General features: G+C 37.7%; 2 protein-coding genes across 2 annotated transcripts in view; one reads left to right on the top strand and one right to left on the bottom strand.

Moving 5' to 3' along the window:
* OPHN1 (oligophrenin 1) overlaps positions 1 to 24,770 on the top strand; it is a 606,425-nt gene that overhangs the window by 515,249 nt on the left and 66,406 nt on the right. The gene's annotated exons all lie outside the window — the stretch shown is intronic.
* LOC309839121 (vesicle-associated membrane protein-associated protein A-like) lies at positions 18,545 to 19,241 on the bottom strand (the record flags this gene model as incomplete). Its single annotated transcript, XM_082680677.1, has 1 exon — positions 18,545 to 19,241. The coding sequence occupies one exon, from the start codon at positions 19,239 to 19,241 to the stop codon at positions 18,645 to 18,647; it is 597 nt and encodes a 198-aa protein (XP_082536803.1). The 3' UTR covers positions 18,545 to 18,644.

The following is a 24,770-nucleotide window of genomic DNA, read 5'->3' as shown; positions in this document are numbered from 1 at the left end:
TTCATCAAAAAATTAAAAATAAAACTACCATATGATCTATCAATCTCACTCCTGGGTATATATCCAAAGTAAATAAAAACTGATTTTGAAGGGATAGCCACACCCGCATGTTCATTGCAGCATAATTCACAATAGCCAAGATATAAAAACAACCTAAGTGTCCATCACAGATGAATGAATAAAGAAGTTGTGAGTTTTTACATAATCTGAGTGAATGAAGAAGTTGTGAGATTAAATATATATTCAGCCATGAGAAAGAAGGATATTCTGCTGCTATGCAATAACTGGGTGGACCTTCAGGGCATTATGCTAAGTGAAATAAATAAGACAGAGAAAAACAAATACCATATGATATCACTTATTTGTGGAATCTAAAAAAGCCAAACTCAGAGAAATAGAGAGTAGAGTGGTGATTACCAGGAACTGGGAGGTAAGGGAAATGGGGCAATACTGTTAAGGGGTACAAACTTCCTGTTATAAGATTAATACGTTCTGGGGATCTAGTGTACAGTATGGTGATTATAGCTAATAATACTTTATTATATACTGGAAAGTTGTTAAGACAGTGGATCTTATATGTTCTAACCACAAAAAAGAAATGGTAACTATGTGATGGGATAGAGGTGCTAGCTAATGCTATGGGGGTAATCATTTGCAGTATACAAATGTATCAAATCAGCACACTGTACACCTTAAACTTACACAATGTTATATGTCAATCATAACTTATAAAGCTGGAAAAAAAGAAGGGCAATGTGAAAAATCTCCAAAGACTTAAATATTAAACACACTTCTCAATAATCTGTGAGTAGATAAGGAGTCTCATGAGAAATAAGAAATTACATTGAACTGAGTGACAGTATAAATATATCAAAATTTATGGAAAACAGCTAAATCAGTTTGTTTGAGAGGGAAACTCGTAGGATTGAATGCTTGCCTTAGAAAAGAGGAAAGGTCTGAAGTCAATATACCAAAATGTCACTTCAGGAACTTAGAAAAATAAGAGCAATATAAATCCAAAGCAAGTAGAAAGAAGGAAATAATAAATATAAATAATGAAGATAACATTAAAATCCCTGGAATTGAAACCATAAAGACAAAAGAGAAAATCAATGAAAGAGTTGGTTACAGAGAACCAGTATCCAAAACTCAATAAAATTAACAATCTTTTAGAAGGCTAACGAAGCAAAGGAAGAGAGTAGACACAAATTACCAATATCAGGAACAAAATGGAGGATATCATACTAATCATGTGGATCTGGAAAGGATAATAAGGGAATAATATGAACAGTTCTATGTGCATAAATTTGATAACTTAGTTGAAATGAATGAGTTCCTTAAAAAGTACAAACTACTAAAACTCACCCAATATGAAATTGATCATTTGAATAGCCCTGAAACTATTAAGGGTATTGAATTCATATTTGAATACTCTCTGAAAAAAGAAATGTTTAGGCCCAGATAGTTTTACTGGAGAATTATACCAAGTGTTTAAAGAAAAATTAACATCAATTTATAAAATCTCTCCTAGAAAACAGAATAGGAGAAAACACTTCCCAACACATTGTATGAAGGCAGTAATTGCCTGACACAAAAACCAGGCAAAGAAGATAATACAAAAAAAGAAAATTATAGACCAATATCCCTCATAAATATAAGTGCAAATATCACTAACAAAAAGTTTGAGGATAGAATTCAGAAAAATTTAAAAAAAAACACTATATACCATGATCAGATGGGATTTATTCCTGGAATGCAAGGTGGTTCAGTTGATTTTAAAATCAGTGAGAGAGTGGCATGGACATGTATACACTACCAAATGTAAAATAGATAGCTAGTGGGAAGCAGCTGCATAGCACAGGGAGATCAGCGGTGCTCTGTGACCACCTAGAGGGGTGGGATAGGGAGGGTGAGAGGGAGGGAGATGCAAGAGGAAAGAGATATGGGGATATATGTATATGTATAGCTGATTCACTTTGTTATAAAGCAGAAACTAACACACCATTGTAAAGCAGTTATACTCCAATAAAGATGTTAAAAATTTTTTTTCCATATTAACAGGCTGAAGAAGCAAAATTACATAAACTTATCAATTTATGCAGAATAAGTATTTGAAAAGATCAACACACATTTAGAAAAATAAACAAAACTCAACAAACTAGGAATAGGGAATAATCACCTCAGCTTGGTAAAGAACATCTTTAAAAAAATACCCTGTAGCTAACATCATACTTAATGGCTAAATGCTGAATGCTTTTCCTTTAAGATTGAGAATAACACAAGAATGCTTGCTCTTGCCACTGCTATTCAACATAGTAATGGAATTTAGGGGAAAGGGTGGGGGAGGGATAAATTAGGAGTTTGGGACTAACATATACACACTACTATATATAAAAAGATAAATAACAAGGACCTACTGTATAGCACAGAGAACTATACTCAATATTTTGTAGTAACCTATAAGGGAAAAGAATCTGAAAAGAATGTATATATATATATATATATATATATATATATATATATATATATATATGTATATATTTCATATATATTACTTCATATATATATATGAAACTGAATCACTTTGATATATGCCTGAAACTAACACAACATAAATAAATCAACTATATACTTTAATCAAAAAATAAAGTAACTTTAGAAAGTTTAAAAAAAAGGAAATAAAACACATATAGTTCCGATAGGAGGAAATCTAACTTTCCCTATTTGCCGATGACATGTCCGTCTGCATAGAAAATCCTAAGGTGGATATAAAAAAAAATTTTCCAGAAATAATAAGGGAGTTTATCAAGATTACAGAATACAAGGCCAACATTCAAAAATCAGTTGCAATTTTATATTAGCAATGAAGGTATGGAAAATGAAATTAAAAGTACAATACCATCTACAATCTCTCAAAACAACTGAAATGCTTAGGTATATGTCTAATAAAACATTTAGAGGATTTATATGCTGAAAATTACAGAATGCTGCTTTAAAAACTCAAAGAAAATATACACTAAGAGACATATTGTACTCATGGAGTAGAAAACTCAACATAGTAAAGATTGTAATTTCTTTCCAAATCTATATATATATAAGCTTCAGATAATTAATATCAAAACCCCAGCAAGATTTTTTGTAGATAGGGACAAGATTATACTGACGTAGGTGTATATATACATATATACACATATATATGTATATATATATATTTGTGTGTGTGTGTGTATAATACACACACATACATACACATACACAAAAGAACTAGAAGAGCTAACACAATTTTTAAAATGAAGAATAAATGGGGAGATATTGTTAATGCTTACTATATTGCTTCAGTAGTCAAACAGTGTGATACTGGCAGATGGATAGACACACAGATCAATGGAAGAGAATAGTCTATAAATAGCCTTGCAAAGTATGGCCAAATTGCTTTTGATAAAAGCACAAAAGCATTTCAAGGGAGGAAGGATAATCTTTTCAACAAATGATGGTGGAGAAATTGCATGTCTATAGGGAACAAAATTGAACATTGACCTAAACCTCACATCTTATACAAAAATTAACATAAAATCATCATACATATAAATGTAAACTATAAAACTTTTAGAAGATAACATAAGAGAAAATATGTGGACCTACTGAAGAACCTTACTGAGCAGTTTTTAGACATTACACCCAAAGCACAAACCATTAAAGAAGTAAATTAATAAATTGAACTTCATCAAAATTAAAAACATTTGCTCTGTAAATGACCCTATTAAAAAGATGAAGAAACAAGCTACCAACATGGAGAAAATATTTGCAAACTATGTATCTGATACAGGACTCATATCTAGAATATACAAAGAACTCTCAAAACTGAACCGTAAAAAAATCAGACAATTCAATTATAAAATGAACAAAAGACATGAAAAGGATGTATGTATGACAAATAAACACATGAAAAGATGTCCAAGATCACTGGCCATTAGGGAAATGCAAATTAAGGCCTCAATGAGATATCACTGCATATCCATTAAAACAATTAAAAAATAGTGATAACACCAAATGCTGACCAGGGTACACAGAAATTGGAGCTCTCCTACATTTCTGGTAAGAACATAAAATGATACAGTTACTCTTGAAAAGTTTGGCAGTTTCTTAAGAAAAAAAAATGTAACTATGTACTTATTATACAACCTATCATTTACACTCCTGGGCATTTATCCCTGAGATATGAGAACATGTTCACACAAAACCTCTACAGGTATGTACATAGCATTTTTATTTGTAATAGCCAAAAACTGGATACAGCCCAGATGTCCTTCAGTGGGTGAATGGTTAACAAATTATAGTAACTCATATTGTGTAATACTATTCAGTAGTAAAAAAGAATGAATTATTGATGCACACAACTTGGATTGGTCTCATGGGTATTATACTGAGTGAAAAAGCCTATCTCAAAAAGTTACATACTGTTTATTCCATTCATATAACATTCTCAAAATGAAAAAATTACAGAGATTTTTAAATAGTAATTTTAAACACTAATCTGTTTTTTTTAAACAGATTAGTGGTTGCAAGTGTTTAGGTGATGATAGGGGTGGAGGGTGGTGGGTATGACTATAAAGGGGTAGCATGAGAGATAATTTGAATGGTGGAATAGTATCTTGACTGTAGTGGTGGTTACGTGAACCTACACGTGTGATAAAATGGCATAGCACTGTTCATATACATTGTACTAATGTTATTTTCCTAGTTTAGATATTGAACTATAGTTACGTAAGATATCCCCTTTCGGGAGAAACTGGGTGAGAGGTATGTGCAACCTCTCTGTGCTATCTCTGCAATTTCCTGTGAATCTATTTTATTTCAAAATAAAAATTTGGAAAGTGTAAACCAACTCAAAATTTTCATATTTATTACATGTGGGAATGATAATGTTTTGGATATATTGGGTCAAATAAAGTATATTATAAATTTTTTTAAATGAAGATCTCATATGGAATGCTTTCTATTGTATACTCTCAAGTTAAAACGGCAGAGAGCAGAAGTGTATCTATACTATGCTACCCTTATCTAAGGAAGATGGGGATATAAGGAAATAGAAATGGATCTGCTTATTGTGAAAAAGATATACAGGACAGGTAATCCAGAACCTAATGAATTGGTTACCTATAGGTGTTTGGCAGGTGTGGACTGGTAAGGATGGGATAATGACAATGGTGTAGCAGGGATGAGAGAGGAGCAACTCTTTGAATATACTTTTTTTTTTGTCATAGGTCTGACTTATAGAATCATAGTATTGTTTCATGTTCTCAAAACTAAATAAATATATAAGTAAAATCAACCTGACGGAAGAACCCAAAGTGAAATACAAAGAGTAAAAAATGAACCTAATTGTATTACAAATGAGGAACATAGCCATATAGAAGAGGATAGGAAGAAAAGAATTAACAAAAGTAATTTTGGAAAACAGTATTTCTACTGTATATTTTAGGACTAAAGTTGAAAAAGAACTTTATACAAACACTACTCTCTTTGGTAAATGTATTGCTTACAGGGGTATGGGTTAGCAACCCTGAAATTAATATACTTATATTGTAGGATTAAATAAATAAGTAAATATATTTTGAATAATTAAAACTAGATTTCTTGCTATTGAAGAAGAACATTACAAATAAGCAAAGGAGTAAGGCTAAAATGATCACTGTGGTATTAGATTGGAATGGAAACAGTAAAATTTTTAGAACTCATATTTTAAAAATATACAGATAGATACAGAAGTAAATATAGATGTGTTTGTGTATCCATAGAATACCTAGAAGCAGTGCCACTCTAGTAACAATGAGCACACTTAGCACCCAGGCCTTGGTTTCTAAATACCATTCTCCTATAAAATAACCAGGGCTTCTTGGAGAAATAGCTGATTCCAGGGCTGGGACAGGGAAAATACAAGATGAAACTGGAATATCTTATGGTGCCAAAAAGTAAGGAAGGGCTAAAAAATATTATAGGAATGTGATGAAAGAACGTGGGAGCCAACATGAAACTGATCCCAGTGGTCAAAATGGGAACATTTGAGCAACAAATTAAATAATGATATTATTGGATTATAACCCATAGAATAAAATAAATATCTATGATTCCAGACTGATATAAACCAACAAATGCACACACACAATGGAGAAGGAATAGCTCTTTCTTACAGTAGAATTTTAATTAACAAATGTAAAAGAAGTGAGCAAAATAGAAAATTACTACAGTAATTTGCAGGCAGGAATTAACAAATACTAAAATTAGTGGGTGAAAAAATATGGCGAAAATCAGGATGTCTGCATAGCCTCAAATATCTTACCACAAGATATTTATTAATGATAAGGGGAAAATAATATCTTTACGGTGGAAAATCTGGCATCACCAGTAATAAGATATAGCAACATCTTGTATCACTAGTATGATGCACTGAGAGGGGTACAGCATCACTTCTTCCTAAAAATGTTTAACCTAAATATAATCATGAGAAGACATCAGAAAAACCCAAGCTGACTGAATCCTACAAAATAACTGACAAAGTTGTATGTACTTTTGCCTTGTAGTTTAACATGTTTACAGGTTTGGGAGATTAGGACATGGACATCTTCAGGGTCATTATTCTGTCTACCACAGTTAACTCTCTGGCCCCAAAATATTTACATCTATCCCACATGCAAAATACATCCATCCTATTTCAAGTTCTCCAAAAGTCTCAACCGATTATAGCATCAATCCACGTCCAAAATCTCATCTAATTATCATCTGCTCAAAAGTCCCAAATCTCATCATCTAAATCAGCTAAGTTAGGTATGGATGAGACTCTTGCTATAATTCATTGTAGGGTAAAATTCCTTACTACCTATTCACCTGTGAATCTAGAAAACAATCCTTTGGGCTTGCAGCTCCACCATCTGAATCATCCTCCCTTTTTTGTGAAAAGTAGCATGTGTTTGAAGTTGAGTAGTTTTATCAGCCTGTTTCCTGCTTGTAGAATTGTGGGGGTCTGACAGCCTTCTTTTATTTCCTCTTCTCTCTGTTCCTTTTAGGCCAAGCTGGCAGTGTTTATATTGGTATAACATCCTCAAAATTCTGTGGGTCTCCCAGGTATATCACTAAGATTAATTCCATTAGGCAAGAGGATCCTCCACAAGTCATTCCTAAATAATTGCCTTAAACATCCCCTCTCTAATTCTGGCTTCTACTGAGACAGATAAGGGGATCCATGAGTCACATACCTAATCTCTTTAAAGATCCCCCTGTATAACTGAATACTGTGATCTCCTGATCGTTCTGAACCGCTAGCAAAAGGCTGTCCAGCCACACCCTTGGATTTCTCTTCAGAGCATGCCTTCCTGACAGTGAATCTCCTAATTTTAGCAATTTTTGCAATCTGCATAGGCTGAGAATTTCCTAAATTATATAGTTCGAGAAGTCCTAGTTCCTTTTTGCTCAACAGTTCTTTCATCAATTTATCTCTTTCCTCTCACATTTTATTATAAGCACCAAGAAGAAACAACTCAATACCTTTACTACTTTGCTTGGAAATCTCAGCAAAATAACCAAGTTAATTGCTTACAAGTTCTGCTTCCCACCTAACTGTATAACACAATTCAGATACACTTTCTGCCACTATATAACAAGGATCCCCTTTCCTCCAGTTTCTAACAACATGTTCATTATTTCCTTTTGAGTCTTCAACAGCAGCACCTTTAGTATCCATATTTCTACCAACAGTCTGTTATAATGATTTAAGTGTTCCCTAAGGCACTATACGTTTTCTCTGCTGTGCTCCTCACTTCCTTCTGAGCCCTCACTAGCGGAATTGTTATTATGCACATTTTTACTAACAGTATGTTCAAAGCAGTCAAGGCTGTATCTATCACATTCCTCTAAATTTTTCCAGCATCTTCTCACTGCCCATTACAAAGCAACTTCCACAATTGTTTTTAAATTTTGACTTGCATAATTTTTAAGTATTTCTTACAGCAGCACACTACTTCCAGGCATCACAATTTACATTAATTTCCTATTGTTGTTGTAACAAACTAGTACAAACTCTGTGGCTTAAAACAAATGAATTATCTTAATAGTTCTGGAGGTCAGAAGTATAAAATTTGTTGGCGGTGCTGCATCTCTCTTTCCTAGTCCTTTCCATCTTCTAAAAGCCTCCTGCATTCCTTGGATTGTGGACCATTCCTCCATATTCAAAGCATATAATCTGCCCCCCTTATTCTTTTTTTTAACATCTTTATTGGGGTATAATTGCTTTACAATGGTGTGTTAGTTTCTGCTTTATAACAAAGTGAATCAGTTATACATATACATATGTTCCCATATGTCTTCCCTCTTGCGTCTCCCTCCCTCCCACCCTCCCTATCCCACCCCTCCAGGCGGTCACAAAGCACGGAGCCGATATCCCTGTGCCATGTGGCTGCTTCCCACTAGCTATCTACATTACGTTTGTTAGTGTATATATACCCATGCCTCTCTCTCTCGCCCTGTCACAGCTCACCCTTCCCCCTCCCCATATCCTCAAGTCCATTCTCCAGTAGGTCTGTGTCTTTATTCCTGTCTTGCCCCTAGGTTCTTCATGACATTTTTTTTTCTTAAACTCCATATATATGTGTTAGCATACGGTATTTGTCTTTCTCTTTCTGACTTACTTCACTCTGTATGACACACTCTAGGTCTATCCACCTCATTACAAAGAGCTCAATTTCGTTTCTTTTTATGGCTGAGTAATATTCCATTGTATATATGTGCCACATCTTCTTTATCCATTCATCCGATGATGGGCGCCTAGGTTGTGTCCATCTCCGGGCTATTGTAAATAGAGCTGCAATGAACATTTTGGTACATGACTCTTTTTGAATTATGGTTTTCTCAGGGTATATGCCCAGTAGTGGGATTGCTGGGTCATATGGTAGTTCTATTTGTAGTTTTTTAAGGAACCTCCATACTGTTCACCATAGTGGCTGAACCAATTCACATTCCCACCAGCAGTGCAAGAGTGTTCCCTTCTCTCCACCCCCTCTCCAGCATTTATTTTTTCTAGATTTTTTTTTCTTTTAACATATTTATTGGGGTATAATTGCTTTACAATGGTGTTTTAGTTTCTGCTTTATAACAAAGTGAATCAGTTATATATATACATATGTTCCCATATGTCTTCCCTCTTGCATCTCCCTCCCTCCCACCCGCCCTGTCCCACCCCTCCAGGCTGTCACAAAGCACCGAGCCAATATCCCTGTGCCATGCAGCTGCTTCCCACTAGCTATCTACCTTACGTTTGTTAGTGTGTATATGTCCATGACTCTCTCTCTCCCTGTCACAGCTCACCCTTCCCCCTCCCCATATCCTCAAGTCCGTTCTCCAGTAGGTCTGCGTCTTTATTCCTGTCTTACCCCTAGGTTCTTCATAACATTTTTTTCCCTTAAATTCCATATATATGTGTTAGCATACGGTATTTGTCTTTTTCTTTCTGACTTACTTCACTCTATATGACAGACTCTAGGTCTATCCACCTCATTACAAATAGCTCAATTTTGTTTCTTTTTATGGCTGAGTAATATTCCATTGTATATATGTGCCACATCTTCTTTATCCATTCATCCGATGATGGGCACTTAGGTTGTTTCCATCTCCGGGCTATTGTAAATAGAGCTGCAATGAACATTTTGGTACATGACTCTTTTTGAATTTTGGTTTTCTCAGGGTATATGCCCAGTTGTGGGATTGCTGGGTCATATGGTAGTTCTATTTGTAGTTTTCTAAGGAACCTCCATATTGCTCTCCATAGTGGCTGAACCAATTCACATTCCCACCAGCAGTGCAAGAGTGTTCCCTCTTCTCCACACCCTCTCCAGCATTTATTGTTTCTAGATTTTTTGATGATGGCCATTCTGACTGGTGTGAGATGATATCTCATTGTAGTTTTGATTTGCATTTCTCTAATGATTAATGATGTTGAGCATTCTTTCATGTGTTTGTTGGCAGTCTGTATATCTTCTTTGGAGAAATGTCTATTTAGGTCTTTTGCCCATTTTTGGATTGGGTTGTTCGTTTTTTTGTTATTGACCTCCAGGAGCTGCTTGTAAATTTTGGAGATTAATCCTTTGTCCGTTGCTTCATTTGCAAATATTTTCTCCCATTCTGAGGGTTGTCTTTTGGTCTTGTTTATGGTTTCCTTTGCTGTGCAAAAGCTTTGAAGTTTCATTTGGCCCCATTTGTTTCTTTTTGTTTTTATTTCCATTACTCTAGGAGGTGGTTCAGAAAGGATCTTGCTGTGATTTATGTCATAGAGTGTTCTGCCTATGTTTTCCTCTAAGAGTTTCTGGCCTTACATTTAGGTCTTTAATCCATTTTGAGCTTATTTTTGTGTATGGTGTTAGGGAGTGATCTAATCTCATACTTTTACATGTATGTGTCCAGTTTTCCCAGCACCAATTATTGAAGAGGCTGTCCTTTCTCCACTGTACTTTCCTGCCACCTTCATCAAAGATAAGGTGTCCATATGTGCATGGGTTTATCTCTGGGCTTTCTATCCTGTTCCATTTATCTATCTTTTTGTTTTTGTGCCAGTACCATACTGCCTTGATTACTGTAGCTTTGTAGTATAGTCTGAAATCAGGGAGCCTGATTCCTCCAGCTCCTTTTTTCGTTCTCAAGATTGCTTTGGCTATTCGGGGTCTTTTGTGTTTCCATACAAATTGCGAATTTTTTTGTTCTAGTTCTGTGAAAAATGCCAGTGGTAGTTTGATAGGGATTGCATTGAATCTATAGATTGCTTTGGGTAGTAGAGTCATTTTCACAATGTTGATTCTTCCAATCCAAGAACATGGTATATCTCTCCATCTATTTGTATCATCTTTAATTTCTTTCATCAGTGTCTTATAATTTTCTGCATACAGGTCTTTTGTCTCCTTAGATAGGTTTTTTCCTTGATATTTTATTCTTTTTGTTGCAATGGTAAATGTGAGTGTTACCTTGGTTTCACTTTCAGATTTTTTCATCATTATTGTATAGGAATGCCAGAGATTTCTGTGCATTAATTTTCTCTCCTGCTACTTTACCAAATTCATTGGTTAGCTGTAGTAGTTTTCTGGTCGCATCTTTAGGATTCTCTATGTATACTATCATGTCATCTGCAAACAGTGACAGCTTTACTTCTTCTTTTCCAATTTGGATTCTTTTTATTTCCTTTTCTTCTCTGATTGCTATGGCTAAAACTTCCAAAACTATGTTGAATCAGAGTGGTGAGAGTGGGCAACCTTGTCTTGTTCCTGATCTTAGTGGAAATGCTTTCAGTTTTTCTCCATTGAGGATGATGTTGGCTGTGGGCTTGTCGTATGTGGCCTTTATTATGTTGAGGAAAGTTCCCTCTATGCCTACTTTCCGCAGGGTTTTTATCATAAATAGGTGTTGAATATTGTCAAAAGCTTTCTCTGCATCTATTGAGAAGATCATATGGTTTTTCTCCTTCAATTTGTTAATATGGTTTATCACATTGATAGATTTGCATATATTGAAGAATCCTTGCATTCCTGGAATAAACCCCACTTGATCATGGTGTATAATCCTTTTAATGCGCTGTTGGATTCTGTTTGCTAGTATTTTGTTGAGGACTTTTGCATCTATGTTCATCAGTGATATTGGCCTGTAGTTTTCTTTCTTTGTGACATCCTTGTCTGTTTTTGGTATCAAGGTGATGGTGGCCTCGTAGAAGGAATTTGGGAGTGTTCCTCCCTCTGCTATATTTTGGAAGAGTTTGAGAAGGATAGGTGTTAGCTCTTCTCTAAATGTTTGATAGAATTTGCCTGTGAAGCCATCTGGTCTTGGGCTTTTGTTTGTTGGAAGATTTTTAATTACAGTTTCAATTTCATTGCTTGTGATTGGTCTGTTCATATTTTCTATTTCTTTCTGATTCAGTCTTGGCAGGTTGTGCATTTCTAAGAATTTGTTGTTTTCTTCCAGATTGTCCATTTTATTGACATAGAGTTGCTTGTAGTAATCTCTCGTGATCTTTTTTATTTTTGCAGTGTCAGTTGTTACTTCTCCTTTTTCATTTCTAATTCTATTGATTTGAGTCTTCTCCCTTTTTTCTTGATGAGTCTGGCTAATGTTTTATCTTTTTTGTTTATCTTCTCAAAGAACCAGCTTTTGGTTTTATTTATCTTTGCTATTGTTTCCTTCATTTATTTTTCATTTATTTCTGATCTGATTTTTATGATTTCTTTCCTTCTTCTACATTGGGGTTTTTTTGTTCTTCTTTCTCTAATTGCTTGAGGTGCAAGGTTAGGTTGTTTATTCGAGATGTTTCCTGCTTCTTAAGGTGGGCTTGTATTGCTATAAACTTCCCTCTTAGAACTGCTTTTGCTGCATCCCATAGGTTTTGGGTCGTCAGGTCTCCATTGTCATTTGTTTCTAGATATTTTTTAATTTCCTCTTTGACTTCTTCAGTGATCACTTCATTATTAAGTAGTGTATTGTTTAGTCTCCATGAGTTTGTATTTTTTACAGATCTTTTCCTGTAATTGATATCTAGTCTCATGGCGTTGTGTTCGGAAAAGATACTTGATACAATTTCAATTTTCTTAAATTTACCAAGGCTTGATCAGTGACCCAGGATATGATCTATCCTGGAGAATGTTCCATGAGCACTTGAGAAAAATGTGTATTCTGTTGTTTTTGGATGGAGTGTCCTACAAATATCAATTAAGTCCATCTTGTTCAATGTATCATTTAAAGCTTCTGTTTCCTTATTTATTTTCATTTTGGATGATCTGTCCATTGGTGAAAGTGGGGTGTTAAAGTCCCCTACTATGAATATGTTACTGTCGATTTCCCGTTTTATGGCTGTTAGTTTTTGCCTTATGTATTGAGGTGCTACTATGTTGGGTGCATAGATATTTACAATTGTTATAATTTCTTCTTGGACCGATCCCTTGACCATTATGTAGTGTCCCTCTTTCTCTCTTCTAATAGTCTTTATTTTAAAGTCTATTTTGTCTGATATGAAAATTGCTACTCCAGCTTTCTTCTGGTTTCCATTTGAATGGAAAATCTTTTTCCATCCCCTTACTTTCAGTCTGTATGTGTCTCTAGGTCTGAAGTGGGTCTCTTGTAGACAGCATATATAAGGGTCTTGTTTTTGTATCCATTCAGCCAATCTGTGTCTTTTGGTGGGAGCATTTATTCCATTTACATTTAAGGTAATTATCGATATGTATGTTCCTATTCCCATTTTCTAAATTGTTTTGGGTTCATTATTATAGGTCTTTTCCTTCTCTTGTGTTTTTTGTCTAGAGAATTTCCTTTAGCATTTGTTGTAAAGGTGGTTTGGTGGTGCTGAACTCTCTCAGCTTTTGCTTGTCTTTAAAGGTTTTAATTTCTCCATCAAATCTGAATGAGATCCTTGCTGGGTAGAGTATTCTTGGTTGCAGGTTTTTCTCCTTCATCACTTTCAGTATGTCCTGCCACTCCCTTCTGGCTTGCAGAGTTTCTGCTGAGAGATCAGCTGTTAACCTTATGGGGATACCCTTCTTTGTTATTTGTTGTTTTTCCCTTGCTGCTTTTAATATGCTTTCTTTGTATTTAATTTTGGACAGTTTGATTAATATGTGTCTTGGCGTATTTCTCCTTGGGTTTATCCTGTATGGGACTCTCTGTGCTTTCTGGACTTGATTAACTATTTCCTTTGCCATATTAGGGAAGTTTTCAACTATAATCTCTTCAAATACTTTCTCAGTCCCTTTCTTTTTCTCTTTTTCTTCTGGAACCCCTATAATTCGAATGTTGGTGTGTTTAATGTTGTCCCAGAGGTCTCTGAGACTGTCCTCAGTTCTTTTCATTCTTTTTTCTTTATTCTGCTCTGCAGTAGTTATTTCCACTATTTTATCTTACAGGTCACTTATCCGTTCTTCTCCCTCAGTTATTCTGCTATTGATCCCATCTAGAGTATTTTTAATTTCACTTATTGTGTTGTTCATCATTGTTTGTTTCATCTTTGTTTCTTTTATGTCCTTTTTAAATGTTTCTTGCATTTTGTCCATTCTATTTCCAAGATTTTGGGTAATCTTTACTATCATTTTTCTGAGTTCTTTTTCAGGTAGACTGCCTATTTTCACTTCATTTGTTAGGTCTGGTGCACTTTTATCTTGCTCCTTCATCTGCTGTGTGTTTTTCTGTCTTCTCATTTTGCTTATCTTACTGTGTTTGGGGTCTCCTTTTTGCAGGCTGCAGGTTCGTAGTTCACGTTGTTTTTGAAGTCTGTCTCCTGTGGCTAAGGTTGGTTCAGTGGGTTGTGTAGGCTTCCTGGTGGAGGGGACTAGTTCCTGTGTTGTGGTGGATGAGGCTGGATCTTGTGTCTCTAGTGGGCAGGTCCCCGTCTGGTGGTGTGTTTTGGGGTGTCTGTGGACTTATTATGATTTTAGGCAGCCTCTCTGCTAATGGGTGGGGTTGTTTTCCTGTTTTGCTAGTTGTTTGGCATAGGTTATCAAGCACTGTAGCTTGGTAGTCATTGAGTGAAGCTGGGTGCTGGTGTTAAGATGGAGGTCTCTGGGAGATTTTCACCATTTGATATTATGTGGAGCTGGGAGGTCACTTGTTGACCAGTGTCCTGAAGTTGGCTCTCCCACCTCAGAGGCAGAGCCCTGACTCCTGGCTGGAGCACCAAGAGCCTTTCATCTGCACGGCTCAGAATAAAAGGGAGAAAAAGTAGAGAGAATTAGTAGATGTAGGAAGAAAGAAAGAAAGGAAGGAAGGAAGGAAGGAAGGAAGGAAGGAAGGAAGGAATAAAGAAAAGAAGGAAAGAAGGAAAGAAAGGAGGGAGGGAGGCAGGGGGGAGGAAGGAAGGAAGGAGGGAAGGAAGGAAAAAAGACAGAAAGAAAGAAGATACAGTAAAATAAAATAAAGTATAATAAAATTATTGAATTAAAAAATAATTTTTTAGAACAAAAAGAGGGCGGATAGAATCTTAGGACAAATGGTGGGAGCAAAGCTATACAGACAAAATCTTACACAGAAGCATACACATATACCCTCACAAAAAGTGGTAAAGGGGAAAAAATCATAAATCTTGATCTCAAAGTCCACCTCCTCAATTTGGGATGATCATTGTCTAATGGAGGGAAGGAAGGAAGGAAGGAAGGAAGGAAGGAAAGAAAGAAAGAAAAAAGAAAGAAAGAAAGAAAGAAGGTAAAGTATAATAGATTTATTAAAATTAATTATTAAGAAAAAATTTTTTTAAAAATGGATGGATAGAACCCTAGGAGAAATGGTGGAAGCAAAGCTATACAGACAAGATCTCACACAGAAGCATACACATACACATTCACAAAAAGAGGAAAAGGGGAAAAAATCCTAGATCTTGCTCTTGAAGTCCACCTCCTCAATTTGAGATGATTCATTGTCTATTCATGTATTCCACAGATGCAGGGTACATCAAGTTGATTGTGGAGCTTTAATCTGCTGTTTCTGAGGCTGCTGGGAGAGATTTCCCTTTCTCTTCTTTGTTCTCACAGTTCTCAGGGGCTCAGCTTTGGATTTGGCCCTGCCTCTGCCTGTACGTTGCTGGAGGACGTCTGTTTTTTGCTCAGATAGGACAGGGTTAAAGGAGCCGTTGATTCGGGGACTCTGGCGCACGCAGGCCAGGGGGAGGGAGGGGCATGGCGTGCGGGGCGGGCCTGCGGCGGCAGAGGCCGGCATGACGTTGCACCACCCTGGGGCCCGCCGTGCGTTCTCCCAGGGAAGTTGTCCCTGGATCCCGGGACCATGGCAGTGGCGGGCTGCACTGGCTCCCCGGAAGAGGGGTGTGGATAGTGACCTGTGCTCGCACAGAGGCCCCTTGGTGGCGGCAGCAGCAGCCTTAGCATCTCCCACCCGTCTCTGGGGTCCGTGCTTTTAGCCGCAGCTTGCGCCCTTCTCTGGGGTCCATGCTTTTAGCCGCGGCTCGCGCCTGTCCCTGGGGTCCAGGCTTTTAGCTGCAGCTCACGCCTGTCTCTGGGGATCACACTTTTATCCGAGGCTCACGCCTGTCTCTGGAGTTCCTTTTAGCAGCCCTCTTAAACCCCTCTCCTCGCGCACCAGGAAACAAAGAGGGAAGAAAAAGTCTCTTGCCTCTTCGGCAGCTGCAGTCTTTTCCCCGGACTCCCTCCCGGGTAGCCATGGTGCACTAACCCCTTCAGGCTGTGTTCAAGCCGCCAACCCCAGTCCTCTCCCTGCGCTCCGACCTAAGCCCGAGCCTCAGCTCACAGCCCTGCCCACCCCAGCAGGTGAGCAGACAAGCCTCTCGGGCTGGGGAGTGCCGGTCGGCACCTATCCTCTGTGCGGGAATCTCCCCACTTTGCCCTCCGCACCCCTGTTGCTGTGCTCTCCTCTGCGGCTCTGAAGCTCCCCCCTCCACCTCCCGCAGCCTCTGCCCGCGAAGGGGCTTCCTAGTGTGTGGAAACCTTTCCTCCTTCACAGCTCCCTCCCACTGGTGCAGGTGCCGTCCCTATTCTTTTGTCTCTGTGTTTTCTTTTTTTCTTTTGCCCTACCCAGGTACGTGGGGAATTTCTTGCCTTTTGGGAGGTCTGAGGTCTTCTGCCAGCATTCAGTAGGTGTTCTGTAGGAGTTGTTCCACGTGTAGATGTATTTCTGGTGCATCTGCGGGGAGGAAGGTGATCTCCGCATCTTACTCTTCCGCCATCTTCCCCTGTGTACTCCCTTATTCCCTTTTTTATCTTTTTTTTTACATCTTTATTGGAGTATAATTGCTTTATGATGGTGTGTTAGTTTCTGATTTATAACAAAGTGAATCAGTTATACATATACATATGTTCCCATATGTCTTCCCTCTTGCATCTCCCTCCCTCCCACCCTCCCTATCCCATCCCTCCAGGCGGTCACAAAGCACCGAGCTGATATCTCTGTGTGATGAGGCTGCTTCCCACTAGCTATCTACCTTAAGTTTTGTAGTGTATATATGTCCATGCCTCTCTCTCGCTTTGTCACAGCTTACCCTTCCCCTTCCCATATCCTCAAGTACATTCTCTAATAGGTCTGTGTCTTTATTCCTGTCTTACCCCTAGGTTCTTCATGACATTTTTTTTCTTAAATTCCATATATATGTGTTAGCATATGGTATTTGTCTTTCTCTTTCTGACTTACTTCACTCTGTATGACAGACTCTAGGTCTATCCACCTCATTACAAATAGCTCAATTTCGTTTCTTTTTATGGCTGAGCAATATTCCATTGTATATATGTGCCACATCTTCTTTATCCATTCATCCGTTGATGGGCGCTTAGGTTGTGCTCATCTCCAGGCTATTGTAAATAGAGCTGCAATGAACATTTTGGTACATGACTCTTTTTGAATTTTGGTTTTCTCAGGGTATATGCCCAGTTGTGGGATTGCTGGGTCATATGGTAGTTCTATTTGTAGTTTTTTAAGGAACCGCCATACTGTTCTCCATAGTGGCTGTACCAATTCACATTCCCACCAGCAGTGCAAGAGTGTTCCCTTTTCCCCAAACCCTCTCCAGCATTTATTGTTTCTAGATTTTTGATGATGGCCATTCTAACTGATGTGAGATGATATCTCATTGTAGTTTTGATTTGCATTTCTCTAATGGTTAATGATGTTGAGCATTCTTTCATGTGTTTTTTGGCAATGTGCATATCTTCTTTGGAGAAATGTCTATTTAGGTCTTCTGCCCATTTTTGGATTGGGTTGTTTATTTTTTTTGTTACTGAGCTGCATGAGCTGCTTATAAATTTTGGAGATTAATCCTTTGTCAGTTGCTTCATATGCAAATATTTTCTGCCATTCTTAGGGTTGTCTTTTGGTCTTGTTTATGGTTTCCTTTGCTGTACAAAAGCTTTTAAGTTTCATTAGGTCCCATTTGTTTATTTTTGTTTTTATTTCCATTACTCTAGGAGATGGGTCAAAAAGGATCTTGCTGTGATTTATGTCATAGAGTGTTCTGCCTATGTTTTCCTCTAAGAGTTTGATAGTTTCTGGCCTTACATTTAGGTTTTTTTTTTTTCTGAGCAAGAATCTGTTAACAGTTTTATTATTTTTGTGTTAAATACCATGGGACAGGGTTGGAAGGATGAAAAACTAAGTTAACTGCCTCACAAGGGATAAGAAAAATTCTGCCATGATATTAGCAAAGGTAAAGGGGAAAAATTACACTGTAAGAGACACCATTTCCCCACAGAATACCTCTTGACATTTCCTGAGTGAGTGGGATTAGCAATCTAAATAAATCGTATTTCAAGAGGTAACAGCAACAGATAAAATTTAAGGGGATTATTAAAATAACATTTACAAGACTCTGAACGATTCTTGAACTCTTATTAAAACCACAAAGAAAGAACAATTCTTTATTTATGAATTTCATAAAGGCCTGAATGTGCAATGACACCTGTTAGGGATGGTCTGGTGATGTTCACGCTGTCCAGGAGCCCAACAGTCAGCTCTTACTGTGTTTCTAACCATGAAACTGTTGCAGGCGAGGCCTATATGACACTGTACACACAAAGAATGGTCACTGTGGGCCACACTACCAGTGAGATGGTAGGTTAACAAATCTTTTTCTGGTCAAGAGAAAAAAGAACAAATAGCACTCTGCATGCTTCACTCTACAAGATGAATTTCCCTAGAAAGAATCCAATGAAAATGGCTGCAATTACAACAAGAAGTGAAGGAAGAGGACTGGTGACATTATCTCTGAAGAATGCAGCTGAGGTGTATCCAGGTTTATCCGAATGTGCCACCATTATGAGCCTTAAGCCTTCATCTCTCAGGTGTCGGTTTTCTTCCAATAGCTTCATCATCTCTCCCTGGAGCCTCTTGCACTCTTCCGTGACCTTCCTCGTCTCAGTATCATTGAGGGAAACACTGTGTGGCTTTGACACGGGCCCGTCCTGCTTTGCAGCGTTCAGGGGAACGACTTTGCTGGGTTCCATGTCATTCAATTTATCATTTTCATTGGACATTTCAAATACACATCTCAATTTAGAATCCATCAATTCATCGGGTTTTGCCTCTTTCCACACGGCTTCCATATCTGGAATGTTTGGTGGAGCAAAGATGGTCTGTACCATAAACTTGTGTTTACTCTTCTCATTGGGGTAATAGTCAAAAGGCTGCAGTATTACTTTAAATTTGAGGTCTGTGGGCGGGTCGAGGACCAGGATCTGCTCGTGCTTCACCATGGCCCCAGAGATGGGCGCCATCAGAGACAGCGCAGAGTGGGAGTGCGCCCATGGCGGGTCGCTGGCTGCGGGTGGGGGGTGGTGGCGGCAGCGGCTGCAGCGCGGCTCGGCCCAACTTGATACGGGGCCAGCGCTCAGCTCACGAACCCAATGCCCGCCGCTCTGTCACCAGCTCACTGGACCACCTGCCCGTCCGCAGCTCTGGGTCTCACAACTGGCTCAACCCCACACCCACATTTAGGGCTTTAATCCATTTTGAGCTTATTTTTGTGTATGGTGTTAGGGAGTGATTGAATCTCATACTTTTACATGTACCTGTCCAGTTTTCCCAGCACCAGTTATTGAAGAGGCTGTCCTTTGTCCACTGTATATTCCTGCCTCCTTTATCAAAGATAAGGTGACCATATGTGCGTGGGTTTATCTCTGGGCTTTCTATCCTGTTCCATTGATCTACAATTCTGTTTTTGTGCCACTACCATACTGTCTTGATTACTGTAGCTTTGTAGTATAGTTTGAGGTCAGGGAGTGTGATTCCTCCAGCTCCATTTTTCGTTCTCAAGATTGCTTTTGCTGTTCGGGGTCTTTTGCATTTCCATACAAATTGTGAAATTTTTTGTTCTAGTTCTATGAAAAATGCCATTGGTAGTTTGACAGGGATTGCATTGAATCTGTAGATTGCTTTGGGTAGTAGAGTCATTTTCACAAGGTTGATTCTTCCAATCCAGGAACATGGTATATCTCTCCATCTATTTGTATCATTTTTAATTTCTTTCATCAGTGTCTTATAATTTTCTGCATAGAGGACTTTTGTCTCCTTAGGTAGGTTTATTCCTAGATATTTTATTCTTTTTATTGCAGTGGTAAATGGGAGTGTTTTCTTGGTTTCATTTTCAAAGTTTTCATCCTTACTGTATAGGAATGCCAGAGATTTCTGTGCATTAATTTTGTATCCTGCTACTTTACCAAATTCATTAATTAGCTCTATTAGCTTTCTGGTAGCATCTTTAGTATTCTTTATGTATAGTATCATGTCATCTGCAAACAGTGACAGCTTTACTTCTTCTTTTCCAATTTGGATTCCTTTTATTTCCTTTTCTTCTCTGATTGCTGTAGCTAAAACTTCCAAAACTATATTGAATCAGAGTGGTGAGAGTGGGCAACCTTGTCTTGTTCCTGATCTTAGTGGAAATGCTTTCAGTTTTTCACCATTGAGGATGATGTTGGCTGTGGGTTTTTCATATATGGCCTTTTTTATGTTGAGAAAAGTTCCCTCTATGCCTACTTTCTGCAGAGATTTTTATCATAAATGGGTGTTGAATTTTGTCAAAAGCTTTCTCTGCATCTATTCAGATGATCATATGGATTTTCTCCTTCAATTTGGTAACATGGTGTATCATGTTGATTGATTTGCATATATTGAAGAATCCTTGCATTCCTGGAATAAACCCCACTTGATCATGGTGTATGATCCTTTTAATGTGCTGTTGGACTTTGTTTGCTAGTATTTTCTTGAGGATTTTTGCATCTATGTTCATCAGTGATATTGGCCTGTAGTTTTCTTTCTTTGTGACATCCTTGCCTGGTTTTGGTATCAGGGTGATGGTGCCCTCGTAGAATGAGTTTGGGAGTGTTCCTCCCTCTGCTCTATTTTGGAAAAGTTTGAGAAGGATTGGTGTTAGCTCTTCTCTAAATGTTTGGTAGAATTCGCCTGTGAAGCCATCTGTTCCTGGGCTTTGGCTTGTTGGAAGATTTTTAATCACAGTTTCAATTTCAGTGCCTGTGATTGGTCTGTTCATATTTTCTATTTCTTCCCGACTCAGTATTGGCAGTTGTACATTTCTCAGAATTTGTCCATTTCTTCCAGGTTGTCCATTTTATTGGCATAAAGTTGCTTGTAGTAATCTCTCATGATCTTTTGTATTTCTGCAGTGTCAGTTGTCACTTCTCCTTTTTCATTTCTAATCCTATTGATTTGAGTCTTCTCCCTTTTTCCTTGATGAGTTTGGCTAATGGTTTATCAATTTTGTTTATCTTCTCAAAGAACCAGCTTTTAGTTTTATTAATCTTTGCTATCGTTTCCTTCATTTATTTTTTATTTATTTCTGATCTGATATTTATGATTTCTTTCCTTCTGCTAACTTTAGAGTTTTTTGTTCTTCTTTCTCTAATTGATTTAGATGAAAGGTTAGGTTGTTTATTCAAGATGTTTCCTGTTTCTTAAGGTAGGATTGTATTGCTATAAACTTCCCTCTTAGAACTGCTTTTGCTGCATCCCATAGGTTTTGAGTCGTCGTGTCTCCATTGTTATTTTTTCTAGGTATTATTTAATTTCCTCTTTGAGTTCTTCAGTGATCACTTGGTTATTAAGTAGTGTATTGTTTAGCCTCCATGTGTTTGTATTTTTTACAGATATTTTCCTCTAATTGATATCTAGTTTCATAGCGTTGTGTTCGGAAAAGATACTTGATACAATTTCAATTTTCTTAAATTTACCAAGGCTTGATTTCTGACCCAAGATATGATCTATCCTGGAGAATGTTCCATGAGCTCTTGAGAAAAATGTGTATTCTGTTGTTTAAGAATGGAATGCCTATAAATATCAATTACGTCCATCTTGTTTAATGTATCATTTAAAGCTTGTGTTTCCCTGTTTATTTTCATTTTGGATGATCTTTCCATTGGGGAAAGTGTGGTGTTAAAGTCCCGTACTATTAATATGTTACTGTCGATTTCCCTTTTTATTGCTGTTAGTATTTGCCTTATGTATTGAGGTGCTACTATGTTGGGTGCATAGATATTTACAATTGTTATAATTTCTTCTTGGATCGATCCCTTGATCATTGTGTAGTGTCCTTCTTTTTATCTTCTAATAGTCTTTATTTTAAAGTCTATTTTGTCTGATATGAGAATTGCTACTCCAGCTTTCTTTTGGTTTCCTTTTGCATGGAGTATCTTTTTCCATCCCCTTACTTTCAGTCTGTATGTGTCTCTAGGTTTGAAATGGGTCTCTTGTCGACAGCATATATATGGGTCTTGTTTTTGTATCCATTCAGCCAATCTGTGTCTTTTGGTGGGAGCATTTAGTCCCTTTACATTTAAGGTAATTATCGATATGTATGTTCCTATTCCCATTTTCTTAATTGTTTTGGGTTCGTTATTGTAGGTCTTTTCCTTCTCTTGTGTTTCTTGCCAAGAAAAGTTCCTTTAGCGTTTGTTGTAAAGCTGGTTTGGTGGTGCTGAACTCTCAGCTTTTGCTTGTCTGTAAATGTTTTAATTTCTCCATCAAATCTGAATGAGATCCTTGCTGTGTAGACTAGTCTTGGTTGCAGGTTTTTCTCCTTCATCACTTTAAATATGTCCTGACTGTCCCTTCTGGCTTGCAGTGTTTCTGCTGAAAGATCAGCTGTTAACCTTTTTGGGATTCCCTTGTGTGTTATTTGTTGTTTTTCTCTTGCTGCTTTTAATATGTTTTCTTTATATTTAATTTTTGACAGTTTGATTAATATGTGTCTTGGCGTATTTCTCCTTAGATTTATCCTGTATGGGACTCTCTGTGCTTCCTGGACCTCATTAACTATTTCCATCCCGATATTAGGGCAGTTTTCCACTATAATCTCTTCAAATATTTTCTCAGTCCCTTTCTTTTTCTCTTCTGCTTCTGGAACCCCTATAATTCAAATGTTGGTGTGTTTAATGTTGTCCCAGAGGTCTCTGAGACTGTCCTCAGTTCTTTTCATTCTTTTTTCTTTATTCTGCTCTGCAGTAATTATTTCCACTATTTTATCTTCCAGGTCACTTATCCATTCTTCTGCCTCAGTTATTCTGCTATTGATCCCATCTAGAGTATTTTTAATTTCACTTATTGTGTTGTTCATCGTTGTTTGTTTCATCTGTAGTTCTTCTAGTTTCTTGTTAAATGTTTCTTGCATTTTGTCTATTCTATTTCCAAGATTTTGGGTTATCTTTACTATCATTTTTCTGAGTTCTTTTTCAGGTAGACTGCCTATTTTCTCTTCATTTGTTAGGTCTGGTGCACTTTTATCTTGCTCCTTCATCTGCTGTGTGTTTTTCTGTCTTCTCATTTTGCTTATCTTACTGTGTTTGGGGTCTCCTTTTTGCAGGCTGCAGGTTCGTCATTCCCATTGTTTTTGGTGTCTGTCCCCAGTGGCTAAGGTTGGTTCTGTGGGTTGTGTAGGCTTCCTGGTGGAGGGGACTCGTGCCTGTGTTCTGGTGGATGAGGCTGGATCTTGTGTTTCTCGTGGGCAGGTCCACGTCTGGTGGTGTGTTTTGGGGTGTCTGTGGACTTATTATGATTTTAGGCAGCCTCTCTTCTAATGGGTGGGGTTGTGTTCCTGTCTTGCTAGTTGTTTGGCATTGTGTGTCCAGCACTGTAGCTTGCTGGTCGTTGAATGAAGCTGGGTGCTGGTGTTGAGATTGAGATCTCTGGGCGATTTTCACCATTTGATATTATGTGGAGCTGGCAGGTCTCTTTTGCACCATCTTCCTGAAGTTGGCTGTCCCACCTCAGAGGCACAGCACTGACTCCTGGCTGTAGCACCAAGAACCTTTCATCCACTCCGTTCAGAATAAAAGGGAGATAAAGTAGAAAGAATTAGTAGAAGTAGAAAGAAAGAAAGAAAGAAGGAAAGAAAGAAAGAAAGGAGGGTGGGTGGGAGGGAGGGAGGAAGGAAGGAAGGAAGGAGGGAAGGAAGGAAATAATGAAAGAAAGAAGATAAGGTAAAATAAAATAAAGTAAGACAAATTATAATAAAGTTATTAAAATAAAAAAATAATTATTAAGAAAATAAATTTTAAAAAAAGGGGTGGATAGAACCCTAGGTCAAATGGTGGAAGCAAAGCTCTACAGACAAAATCTCACACAGAAGCATACACATACACACACAAAAAGTAGAAAAGGGGGGAAAATCATAAATATTGGTCTCAAAGAAAAGGGGAAAAAATCATAAATCTTGGTCTCAAAGTGCACCTCCTTAATTTGGGATGATTCGTTGTCTAAAGGAGGGAAGGAAGGAAGGAAGGAAGGAAGGCAGAGAGGGAGGGAGGGATGGAGGGAGGGAGGAAGGAAGGAAGGAAGGAAGGAATGAAGGAAGGAAGGAAGGAAAGTAAGAAAGGAAGGAAGGAAGGAAGAAAGGAAGGAAGGAAGGAAGAAGATAAAGTAAAATAAAATAAAGTTATTAAAATAAATATTAAAAAAAAATTAAAAGAAACTGATGGATAGAACCCTAGGACAAATGGTAGAAGCAAAGCTATACAGACAAAATCTCACACAGAAGCATACACATACACACTCTCAAAAAGAGGAAAAGGGGAAAAAATCATAAATCTTGCTCTCAAAGTCCACCTCCTCAATTTGGGATAATTCGTTGTCTATTCATGTATTCCACAGATGCAGGGTACATCAAGTTCATTGTGGAGTTTTAATCCGCTGCTTCTGAGGCTGCTGGGAGAAATTTCCCTTTCTCTGTTCTCACAGCTCCCAGGGGCTCAGCTTTGGATTTGGCCCAGCCTCTGTGTGTAGGTCGTCATAGG

This window comes from Grampus griseus (assembly GCF_964374135.1).
Source record: "Grampus griseus genome assembly, chromosome: X".
Classification (NCBI taxonomy): domain Eukaryota; kingdom Metazoa; phylum Chordata; class Mammalia; order Artiodactyla; family Delphinidae; genus Grampus; species Grampus griseus.
This window is presented reverse-complemented; position numbering and strand designations above follow the sequence as displayed.